This window comes from Perissodus microlepis, chromosome 1 (assembly GCF_051167445.1).
Source record: "Perissodus microlepis isolate ML-2025 ecotype Zambia chromosome 1, ASM5116744v1, whole genome shotgun sequence".
Taxonomy (NCBI): domain Eukaryota; kingdom Metazoa; phylum Chordata; class Actinopteri; order Cichliformes; family Cichlidae; genus Perissodus; species Perissodus microlepis.
Genome location: NC_140461.1, coordinates 12,345,207 through 12,356,502, shown reverse-complemented (window position 1 = coordinate 12,356,502; position 11,296 = coordinate 12,345,207). Strand labels below are relative to the sequence as shown.

General features: G+C 37.2%; 2 protein-coding genes across 2 annotated transcripts; one reads left to right on the top strand and one right to left on the bottom strand.

Moving 5' to 3' along the window:
* Nucleotides 1–769: 769 nt before the first annotated feature.
* On the bottom strand, nt 770–6,370 carry LOC146393508 (retinol dehydrogenase 13). The gene is made up of 7 exons (XM_084930135.1): nt 6,114–6,370; nt 5,694–5,834; nt 4,203–4,394; nt 2,601–2,762; nt 2,409–2,525; nt 2,036–2,240; nt 770–1,836 (listed from the first exon to the last, which is right to left on the bottom strand). The coding sequence occupies exons 1-7, from the start codon at nt 6,187–6,189 to the stop codon at nt 1,740–1,742; spliced, it is 990 nt and encodes a 329-aa protein (XP_084786261.1). The 5' UTR covers nt 6,190–6,370; the 3' UTR covers nt 770–1,739.
* A 1,251-nt stretch (nt 6,371–7,621) lies between these two features.
* On the top strand, nt 7,622–10,362 carry tmed3 (transmembrane p24 trafficking protein 3). Its single transcript, XM_084930148.1, has 3 exons — nt 7,622–7,859; nt 8,238–8,483; nt 9,527–10,362. Exons 1-3 carry the CDS (start codon nt 7,713–7,715, stop codon nt 9,758–9,760), a joined length of 627 nt encoding a protein of 208 aa, XP_084786274.1. The 5' UTR covers nt 7,622–7,712; the 3' UTR covers nt 9,761–10,362.
* Nucleotides 10,363–11,296: the final 934 nt, after the last annotated feature.

Genomic DNA, 11,296 nt, shown 5'->3' with positions numbered 1-11,296 from the left:
AGTGACTTATTAAAAAAAAAAGATGTGCCTGTTTGGGGCTCTGCTGTAAGACTTAACACAAGAACAGTTGAGTTACAAAACTGAAAGCTTGGTTTCCACGACACAAAGTTTAGAAAGCAACAGGGTCTCAGCCTGACATGACACAGCATGACTAGCATAATCCATTGACTGTACATGGAAAATGACATAACTGCTGAATGTGAAAAAAAAAAAAACTAGGTGAGTAACTTTAATGTGATGCGTGCCAGCGTACTGACATGACTTTCACACCCACAAACATTTTTACACTTTAATTACAGCTGAGTGGGCCTGACATAAGGATCGTACTGCGTAAGAACTATAGGAGAACGAACTGTGGGTTTAAAGGCGTTGATACAGAAAAAAAACGTATGCGATGTCTTACAGTTTGCAAACTCAAATATTCAGGATGGTCAAAGGAATCACATTCACGTCACTAAATCTTGTGACTTTTACTTTTAAAAAGCAGTTTGAATTGTTCGCATCAAATGACAGATCCCTCCGAACACCTGAGAATTTTCCGCTTCTTTTCCTCGTCTTTTAACTCTTAAAATCTATGAACGAGAGAGTCCTTTATATTAGAATGGGGTCTTATTCGCCGTTTTCATCACTGTCAAATATGCTAATAAATGGCTGCGCAATTCTAGGTTTGTATGACTACAAGCTTCAAATATTGCAGATACTTTACAGCCTTAACTTCCCAAAAAAAAAAAAAAAAAAAATGTATAAATGCATTGAAAGTGTTGAGTCATTGCACGTGTTGACACTTGTCGCCAGATTTATTGCCAAAAGATTTTAACAGCTGGTGGTTTCTTGCTTTACACTTATGTTACCTTCAGTCTTTAAGTTAACTCTCAACTTAGAGAACAAAAAATACACAACATCACAATTTTCTTGTAAATGCACGCACGCAAACGCACACACGCACACACACACACACACACACACACACACACACACACACACACACACACACACACACACACACACACACACACACACACAGGAGGGCTCTCAGTGAGTTGACGAGTGTTTTGGAGTTACAGTACTGGGTGTATCCAACTTGCTCTCTGCCCCTCAGGCATCTACTCTCTCTCTCTACACCTGGTAGACAACTCTCTCCTGTCAAGTACAACAATCTTCCCACGGCTGCTAGCGCTTAAGGTCACTTCCTTTGGTTCAGCCCTGCTTCAACACATTCTACCTCTCGGTTTACATATTAACCCAATGCAAAATCAACAACACCAAAAATAAAAATAAAAAAAAAAAATAAAATCATTTTACAATGTGTCAGTAATTGTTAAATGCCATGAATAAAAGCAAATATTATATATGAGAACATGCTGTCAAAATAAGCCCAAATGGCAGAATAATAAGTAATTATCACCTTGTTCTCATAATGATATAGTTGTAATGCACAGGTACACACTGGGGTACCTGTGCAAATGATAAAGTATGCAAAGTATACAGAGTATATATAAAATAAAGACTAAGCAACACCCATGATTTTAATAAGTGAATACTGAGTAGAGTAAATAGTGCAAAATCTGGTTCTGCAAACTCTATAACATTTGAGCAGGAAAGGAATCTTATTGAACATCAAATTGTATATTGTGATGTGCAAGGCTGTAAAGATTAGCGCTTTATTTGCCCATATAAACAGGGTCGCTGAAATGCCAAAAAAACAGCAGGGCTGATAAAGGCATGGCAGGCTGCTGTGCTTAAGACAGACCAACCATGGAAGCACTGAGGTCCCACAGCTTCTTGGCTGCAGCATCATTCAGGGCCTGTGGTGCTGGCTTTTTGGGAGCACAGTCGCTGTACGGTGGAATGAAGAAAAGAGATAAATCATGAAGAGTGTCATACAGTGTGATTGCAAACTGCTTGTATTAAAAACCTTTTACTCTATTGTTGTTTATCTCAGCCTCTGTTAATATTAGAATAATTAATTGGTAGGATAAGAGCATTTCTTTTTCTACTGTGATCACATCATTTTTCTCCAGTCAGATGTACTTGCCTGTAGTAGAGGCCACTGGAGTTTGCCAGGCTCTCGTCCACAGCACAGTAGATGGTGGTCTGGGCTCCTTCCCAGGGATTTTTGACCAACTTCATGAAGACCTTTGCTAGCATTATCTTCCACATAGGAAATGAATTAAATAGATGGCGGCCTAACTCTGTGCGGATGACCCCCGGATGAAGACTGTAGACGGTTACACCGCTGCCTAATGAGAGGTCCATCAGAAACAGGCGTGCGTCAAACACAGCACTAGTGTAAAAATCATGGTAACAATGCTCATTAACTCAAGATACAAAGATAGAAAACAGGAGGTAAAATGGTTATTTGTAACATACTGTATATTATACACGTGTCTGAACTCCTGTCACACTACCGTTCAGTCTTGTAGCCAGTTCTTTGCCAAAGAGAACGTTGGCCAGCTTGCTTTGTTGGTAGCTCTTCTGGGGGGTGTAGTCTTTATCAACGTTAATGTCATCAAAGTGTATCTGACCTGCAAGAAATTTATTTTAAACAGGTGTGACAAAGAAAAATTTTTGGTTGTTTGACTTTAGCACCAAGATTTTACCTCTCTCATGCGCCAGGCTGGAGACAATCACAATGCGACTTGGTGCCGACTTCTTCAGCAGGTCAAGGAGACAGTTGGTGAGAAGAAAATGTCCCAGGTGGTTGACGCCAAATTGCATTTCAAAGCCGTCTTCGGTCTTCCACTTAGGACACATCATGATACCTAAAAAAAAAAAAAAAAAAATTGAAAAAAAAACAAAACAAAACAAGAAAGTAAGAAAATTACAAAAAATAAAAACATATAAATAACCAATTTCTCAGTGTCTGTCAGTATCATTCAACCCCAAATAACTTATTCTACCCTCCTAAAAATCTGTATGAGGATCCCATAAAGATGACAACATTTAACTTCTACTAACTGACTAAGGCAGTGGTTCCCAAGCTTTATTTGCTGGGCCCCCGTTTGTTTTACATGAAAAATGTTCGCGCCCCCCCACGCGTACTAACACATCCTCCAACCACACAAACCCATATTTTGCTCCATTGCAGTTTATTTCACACCTCAAACATTTAGTAAACAATTAAGCAAATACAAGTAATCTGTAATAAATTACAGGTAGTAAGAAAATAAACTACTAACTCTTTTATGCTACGTCCGCACCTACACGGGTATTTTTGAAAACGCAGCTGTTTCGACCACACGTAAACGGCGTTTCGAATCACCGAAAACTGTGATTTTTTTAAAACCCTTTTTTTGCGTTTATGTGTGGACGAGGAATACAGAGTTCGTCACGCAACGTCAAAGGTATGTGCCTTTTTTCACGTCACGCTGTGCGCACATTATTGCTTACATGAGATGAATTGCAGGATGGCAGATAGAGACAAAATACTGTTTCTGTTAATCTGACTATCTGCAGGTTTACACGCAGTTACTGTCCCTCCATTTAGAAAGGCAGAGGTGTCACGGTGTGATTATTTTACTGTAGTTGTTTTTTTTCCTGTGTAATAATATTCAACATTGCTATCAATACATTTTTCAAAAAATGCCTCTCTGTGCAAAATGGGTTTAAAAACATAAACAGCTGTGGGATACTGTTTGTCCGTGATTTGAACTGGGGGAACAAATCATGGCCGGATCAACTTTACTGTATAAAGAGCTAACATCTCCAAAATGTCAGGAGTAGTTAGTCATTACAACAAGTGTTTGTGAACTAAAAATCAAGAATGTGGGATACTGTTTGTCCGTGATTTGAAGAGCCCAGCACTGCTCCCGACGAAGGGAAAACCAATCCTGCAGGGGAGACCTACCTCGGCACTTGTGCAGGTGAAACCAAAGGGCAGATATGCTTCACCAGATTTTCTAGTCTTTGGCTTAGAATGAAGTTGGTTTAGAAACATATTCAGCTATGCTTCATCTCCTGCTTTGCTTTTCTGTGGGCGCCCCGTGATAGCAGTGACCAAGCGTTTTATTTTTTTCCTTTTCATACCGCGCCCCTCCTGCCATGGCTCTGCACCCCCCCTAGGGGGCGGGCCCCACACTTTGGGAAGGTCTGGACTAAGGTAAGGCAAGGCAAGTTTATTTATATAGCACATTTCAACAGCAAGGTGATTCAAAGTGCTTTACAGAGACATAAAAAAAAAACAGGTAGAACTGCTGCAATACCTGCATTGTTAATGAGGATGTCTAAGCGCTCCTCATTCTTTTCCACATCTTTGGCTAAGTCTCTGACAGATTGTAGTGAGGCCAGATCAAGCTTCTTTACCACCACATTGCCATTCCCACTCTTCTGACGGATCTCATCTGCTGCAATACGGGCTTTAGTCATGTCCCTGCAGGCCAGGATCACTCTGGCCCCTTGGAGAAGAAAAAAAAAAACATACAAAAGCAACTCATATTTACATGTAAACACCAGAGAATGTGCAACCAAAGTACTAGTTGAGGTTAAAGATTTATTTTTACCTACTGTCATTGTCATTGATACTTATTATTTAATATTCTATCATTTTTTTGGTTGTTACTGAATGGTTATTATATAATATTCTTCATTAAGTACCAAATGTCCAAAACAGGACTGTAGATATGGTTTCTTTTTACACATCTATATAGAGATTTAATTAAATTATTTTTGGCAGTGCTTCATTTAATTAAAAAAATGTAAAAAAAAAAAAAAAAAAAAAAAAAAAAAAAAAAAATGTCAGCAAGATCCTTCTATTAGTTTTAAGTTAAGTAACTCTTAGGAGTCAATATCCAAATATAAGGGCAAACTCTTATTTTATATGGAGCGTTTTCGTGCATGAATGGCGTGTTTACGGTAATGTCAAACTATATTAATCATATTTAAATCTGGATTTTGACTAGGGCATTCTAAAACCTTATCTTTTTATTACTTTATTTTTTGAAGCCATTCAGAAGTAGACTTTCTGATGTGTTCTGCATCACTGCTCTGCTGTATAACCCAAGTGACCTTGAGCTTCAGGGACAGACTGATGGCCGGAAAGCAGAATTCATGGTTCCAGATGGCTGCTATGATATAAAAACCAAGGATTTCAAACTCATTTTACACCACGGGCCACATACATTCCACTTAAGTGGTTTAGACCAGTGAATCTCCTCTGTCTGTCACTGTACAGATGTTTATCTGCATATTTAATCCTGGTGCTATTTTAATATGAGAAAAAGTAGTGCAATTATAACAGTGTGTCTTTTTTCTACACAATATAGAAATCCAGCTTAAACTGAAATAAGTTGCGAAATTACAGAAAAACTTCTGGTAGCTCATTGTGCAGAAGGTTTTTGTTAAATAACAGAAAATTGTCTGTTTTCTTTGTTTTGTTTTCTTACTGTGGACCTACTGTAAAAAAAAATTCTAGAGCAGACTTTGAAAAATATGAACTTTTCTGTCATATAACTGTAAATAAATTAATTCATTGTTCTAGTGTAGCATGACATCATAGGCTGTAAAACCTATGATGATGCAGTTTAAAGTTAAGGTTAAAATTTATGCCATCCTTCACCAAAGAAGTCAAACCAATTCTGGCCCTCAGGATTTGACACCCCTGACCTACACCCATGTACAGGACGTGAGACACAGCCTTTGCATATGTTTTTGTTTTTCTGTACTTTTCTTTAACAAACAAACATGGAGGGTCTTACCTCTCTGGGCCATGTCCAGGGCTGTCTCTTTCCCAATACCAGTGTTGGCTCCAGTGATGAGGACTGTTTTCCCTTCCAGCCTGGCCTTGCTCCGACACACTCCTCCTGCCATCCATCTGCGGAAGGCCAGCACGCCTACCCCTGACAAAAAAAGATATTTATGCTATGAACAGGGTGTAAGAGAATGTTCTGAAGACTTTTCATTTGACCTTTTACTCTTATGTTTATTCTAAGCTAAATCAAGCAGCTACATACGGTTATATATTTCTAGAATTTCACACCTACGAGCAACAGCAATAATCTGTCATGACAGAACAAAGTGCTTACCTGATCTCCTTTCATTACCGTATCAGGAATCCTACTAAATGTGCAAGTTAACAATGCTTAAACAGTATGCATTTAATAAAGAATTAGGCTTACCTGCAACAAAGACAACTGTGAGGCAAGTTGCATGTCTCTCGGCGAAGTCCTTAACAGCCTCTGCGTAGTTTTGCATTGTTCAAGCAATCCTGGAACTTATATAAGAAGCTGAAATTTTAATATTGTTGCAGACTTGCAGTCAACGATCTGTTTTTGTGGAAGGAACTTTACGTCAGCTACCACAGACAACGGCGAAAATGACAAATACGTGTTTTCCCGTTTCGTATTTGTAACGATAAACTAGCCGGAAGTGGAGGGCGTGGTGGAATTTAAGGGAGATTTTTCAGAATAAGTTTCCGTTTAAATCAATCATTGGTTTAAATCAATGACTGTAGAAAACAGTCATTGGTTTAAATATGTATTTCCTTGCTGTCATGTACGACATACTTTTTTTGTTTGTTTGTTTGTTTGTTTGTTTGTTTGTTTGTTTGTTTTTGTTGGTTGTGTGTTATTTGGTTTTGGTTTGGGGTTTGTTTAAGCTTTCAAGTACAGTGAATATTTGTTTTGGCATTGTGGGGAAATGTATCTGGTAATATATATATCAAACATCAGAACGGAGTTCTGTGCAGCGTGCTTGTGTAATAGAATGCCACGCAAAACACACCCATCAAGAGACAATAGGGCGTAATGCGGCAGCTTGCTGACTCATGTACTAAAGAGTTTACTTAAAGCAGCCATTCAGCTTGTGCAGGCATGCTCTAAATGTCAGGTAAAATACATTTTTAAAAATGCATTGCAAAGTAGAACCTTGGTTGTGTACTACTTTGTTATGATTTATTTTTGTTTGTTTGTTTGTTTGTAATGGTAGTAATAGTTAGTACTATTATGTGCTCAGGATACACCGTGTACTGAATTACGAGCATCTGTTTGCAGTGAGTTACTCCCACTATAGCATAAGGTATAGAAATACTGCTTGCCTCGTCAGACAGCTCTCACAGGGATTTTCAAATTAAAACACCATGTAAAACAGATTTATACAATTTTAATTAATAATTTGACGTAACACTGTCATCAGTAGAAACAGATGAAATTAAACTGGTAGTCATCTTAGAACCTTTGAACATTAGTGAATGATTTAACTGCTGATGAAGTACATTTGTGCCATGAAAATATAATTTTACTAAAAACCTTTACTGATGCAAGTAATAATATATAGTAATAATTTTGCATGCAAATTAATCTACTTTGGAACTCAAAATTCACTTGACTTCCCTTATTTATTAAAATTCGTTTGTCTATTCGTTTCCAGCTTCTTTTGTTAATCCCGTGCACTTATTTTGAAAGGGGGAAACTTGTTGTAATGCTCTGTTATTGGTTAAAATCTCTGTACAGCTAGTTAAGCGTATTTCTTCGCTTTGTGGGTCTAAACTTGTGTTAAAATATTTTAAATTCCGTTAAAAGCTTAAATTGGGTCTTGTCTGTCTTTATATTACGTTTGAAAGAAGTTGGATTTTTTTTTTTTTTTTCAAATAAAAAAACTAAACAACAGTGTCCCGGAAGTTCTTCATGCTCGCGCCACGTCAGAACTACAAACTGTTAACATCATTGTTGAATAGTGAAGAATAGTCTGTCTGCCTGCACCTTCTCTTTGTTTTCGCGATGTTGTATTTGTCACTCACCTGTTTGCTGCTGTTGAATGCATGTGTGGTGTCTGGGACTGAGATCACATTTGAACTGCCTGACAATGACAAGCAGTGTTTCTACGAGGAGCTGGAGAAAGACGTGAAGTTTGACATAGACTTTCAAGTAAGTTCCTCTGAGAGCTCCATCACGTCAGTGTGTGCATTTAGCAGATGCTGTCAGACTAATTTTTAGGCTGAAGTTTTTTTCTCCGGCTTCCAGAAATCAAGAACAAATTTATAATTGTCTATTAATCGTAAAATAGTGCAGAATGCATATTTTGATTTACTTAAATTTGGCTCCGTTTTTTCAATCAATTGAAAACATATGTTATCTCAGATTATTTTCCGTTTCAAGATAAAGACTTTTAAAGAGAAGCCCAATAATTCCCAGAGGAACAGCTGGCACACACACACACAGCCACATCCAATAACTTCAATATATTTAACAGCGACGCAACGTTGCAACTTTCTTTCCTTCTATATATGTTTTATTTTCTCTTAGGTTATTTCAGGGGGCAACTATGATGTGGACTGCTTCGTCACAGATCCTCATGACAATGCCTTGTATAATGAGAAGAAGAAGCAGTATGACAGCTTCTCTCACACCACAACTATGAAGGGAGTCTACAAGGTTTGCTTCAGCAATGAATTCTCCACTTTTACACACAAAGTAGTGTATCTGGACTTCCGCCACGGGAATGAGGAACCCATTCTGGACAGCATGAAAAGAAGCACAGCTCTGACTCAGGTCAGTAATGAACACGGTGCTTTCAGTGTGTCAGGTGCAGTTTGTTTGTTTTTTAAGAACATGCTGGATTACTTGATAGCTAATTTATTACCTTATCAATGTTTAAACATTGCTGCCTTCAATTAGACAAGCATGCCTTGAGAAAACAGAACTGCAATGTCATATCACAGACGTTTGTATCATGATTTGAATCAGAAAAAACAGGATGTATTTTGGCATGAAAAATGAGTACAGACATATCAGTTATGCTTAGTAAGGCGATAACAAGTAATCTAAAATTGGTATAGTATTTTTGCTGCTTTAAAGGTGTTTATATAATGTCCACAAGGTGGTGCAAGAGTTATTCACATTAAGCTCACAAGGAAATATTGTATTTGAATGCACTCTCCTTTCCTGGAATTACACAAATCACTCAAAAGAGGAAATGTCAACAGTTTGACAGCATTGCTGCTTCTCAAAACACAGAGTATAACATCTGATAAGCCATACTTTATTTCTCAAAAGAGTTTGGAAATTCCTTTGATGCAACTTAAAACCAGCATTTGTTGTTAACCACAAGAAATGTATTTATAATAACCTAAATAAGTAGAATGGTATGTAGGTCAGTAGAATATAGTATGACATAACAGATATCTTAAATATAATAAAGTAAAATAAATATTGATTTAAATAAATATATTGGGTAATAATAGCAAGTATAGCTGATTTGCAAAAAAGCTGAAATTAAACGGAGCTAGAGGAGAGTTTAAAATGGCTTACTAAATAAAAAAGTGGTATAGAGTAGCAGATACCAGATTAAAATCAATCAGTGTAAAAGTGTAAAATGTAGTGCACAGTACAATAAAGAGGTTGAGTGTTTATTGTTAAGAGTTGTGACTGTGCATTTCATATCAGACTATAGGATAGCATAGTGTTACTACTCTTTAATTCAAGTACTGAGATCTCTAGGGTCAAATGTATAGTGAGTTTATGTGACTCTGATCTGTGCGATCCACCTTCTACTGTACATATTGATGAATTTCCATTAATCTTTCTGTTATCAGTTGGAGTCGTCTTGCGTCGCCATTCATGAGATCCTGAAGGTGGTGGCTGACTCGCAGACATGGTACAGGCTGAGAGAGGCGCAGGATCGCACAAAAGCAGAGCACCTGCTGGAGCGCGTCACCTACTGGTCCATCGGAGAAACTGTCCTGTTGTTTGTCATCGGCATCGGTCAAGTCATGATGCTTAAGAGCTTCTTCTCTGACAAGAAAGGCTCTGTGGCAGCTTCCACTTAAACCAAGGTCTCAGTGTGCCCTAAGAAACTCAAGTGGAAGCTTGCTAATGTGAACACATATTAGCACATATTGTTAGTATTTTCATCAAAGCCAATGGTAAATGGATAGATCAAGGAGTTTTCACATTCCTGTCGGGCAAAACTTGAATTCAGGTTTTACACAAGTTGTTTTCGTTCAACAACTTTCTACTGAAAAGAAACCCCACTCACGTCTGTGTTTAAAATGCAGTTGACATCTTTCAGCCTTTAGAGACTTTATTTTTATAGAGGTGGACGAGAGGGCATGTTTATTTTGATCTGCCTATTAAGTAGCCTAGTTTCACTTATAAAAGCAGCTTTGTGGATTTCTGTCATCTATAGTAGTATCACACATAAAAACCAAAGAGGAATTGTGTTTAAATTTGAGTTTTATTTGTTGTATAGCATCTGTTATATGTATTGTTACCTTAATTTATGTGTGCAAAATCATTATGAGCTATGAGAGCTCCGTTTCTCTCGTGTCTTGTCTGTTTCATACGGAGTGGCTTAGGCATTTGTTTTTTCCTCATGCCAACCAAGTTGAAGTTTACTGTTTTAATTTAAATACATATAACCTGATACATATACACGCAACTACTGGTTTTTTTTTTTGTTTGTTTGTTGTTGTTGTTTTGGATTCTCATTTATATGTTTTACATTTTCTTCACTGGAAAGTCACCAAGTATCAACCAGATATCATTTTTTGCACAAATAGTTTCTTTGACATTTCAATTCGATTTGAAGACAAATTATTATTATTTTTTTTAAATACGGCTGTGTAGGTTCTCAGTCATCCAGGTCATGATAGTCTCAAGCACTTGAGTGGAAGGTAACTGGATGTCTTTTTTGGGTTCTTGTTTCTCACCTCTCATCTTAGAGGCTTCTTCAGTTCTGACCAGAGCATTTTCAGATGAGAGGTGAAACATCTTCATTAACCTGAAAGAGGGTTACTTTCAGCCAATTATGAGAGTAATCATGCCAGAAAGTTTTTAGACATTGTCAAATTAAAGTTTGGTACCGAGTGCTGTGATGTTTTTTCAAATCCAATGATACTCGATGTTATTTAATTTTAAAAGTTTAGAGATAAGAAAAATATAGATTTTAATTAAAGCTATTCTAACAGTCTTTAATACTTTAGGTCTCCATGTTTTCAAGAAGCTCCATTGGAAACTCTAATCCTAATGTCCTGCCACATTAAAAATGTATTTTGCTTATTGCAGCTTGACTTGAACATTTGACTTTCACTGTGCATAATGCTATATAGAAATGTGGCAAATTAAAGGAAAACCCAACACAAGGTGTCTCAGTAGGGTGTTTGGCCATAATGTGCAGTAACATCAGGAAAGAAGTGTTTAAGCATGTAATAAAGGTGATCACTGAGAACAATTATTTGCAGTGAATCCAAGTAGTTTGATTGTAGTTTGAAGTGGATTCAAACTCAGTAAAAAGTTGCCAGAGGCATTACAGAGACACTTGATCTCCCTGTGTTTTTTTTTTTTTTTTTTAAGTTTGTTAGTGA

What these genes read in the sequence shown, in the direction of transcription:
- LOC146393508 (XM_084930135.1), bottom strand. Translation starts at nt 6,189, where the DNA reads ATGCAAAACTACGCAGAGGCTGTTAAGGACTTCGCCGAGAGACATGCA. An exon ending in CAGCCTGGCGCATGAGAGAG is followed by an intron (nt 2,526 to 2,600) that starts GTAAAATCTTGG and finishes AATTTCTTGCAG; the next exon opens with GTCAGATACACTTTGATGAC. An exon ending in ACTGGCTACAAGACTGAACG is followed by an intron (nt 2,241 to 2,408) that starts GTAGTGTGACAG and finishes ACCTCTCATTAG; the next exon opens with GCAGCGGTGTAACCGTCTAC.
- tmed3 (XM_084930148.1), top strand. Translation starts at nt 7,713, where the DNA reads ATGTTGTATTTGTCACTCACCTGTTTGCTGCTGTTGAATGCATGTGTG. An exon ending in AGTTTGACATAGACTTTCAA is followed by an intron (nt 7,860 to 8,237) that starts GTAAGTTCCTCT and finishes ATTTTCTCTTAG; the next exon opens with GTTATTTCAGGGGGCAACTA. An exon ending in GAAGCACAGCTCTGACTCAG is followed by an intron (nt 8,484 to 9,526) that starts GTCAGTAATGAA and finishes TTCTGTTATCAG; the next exon opens with TTGGAGTCGTCTTGCGTCGC.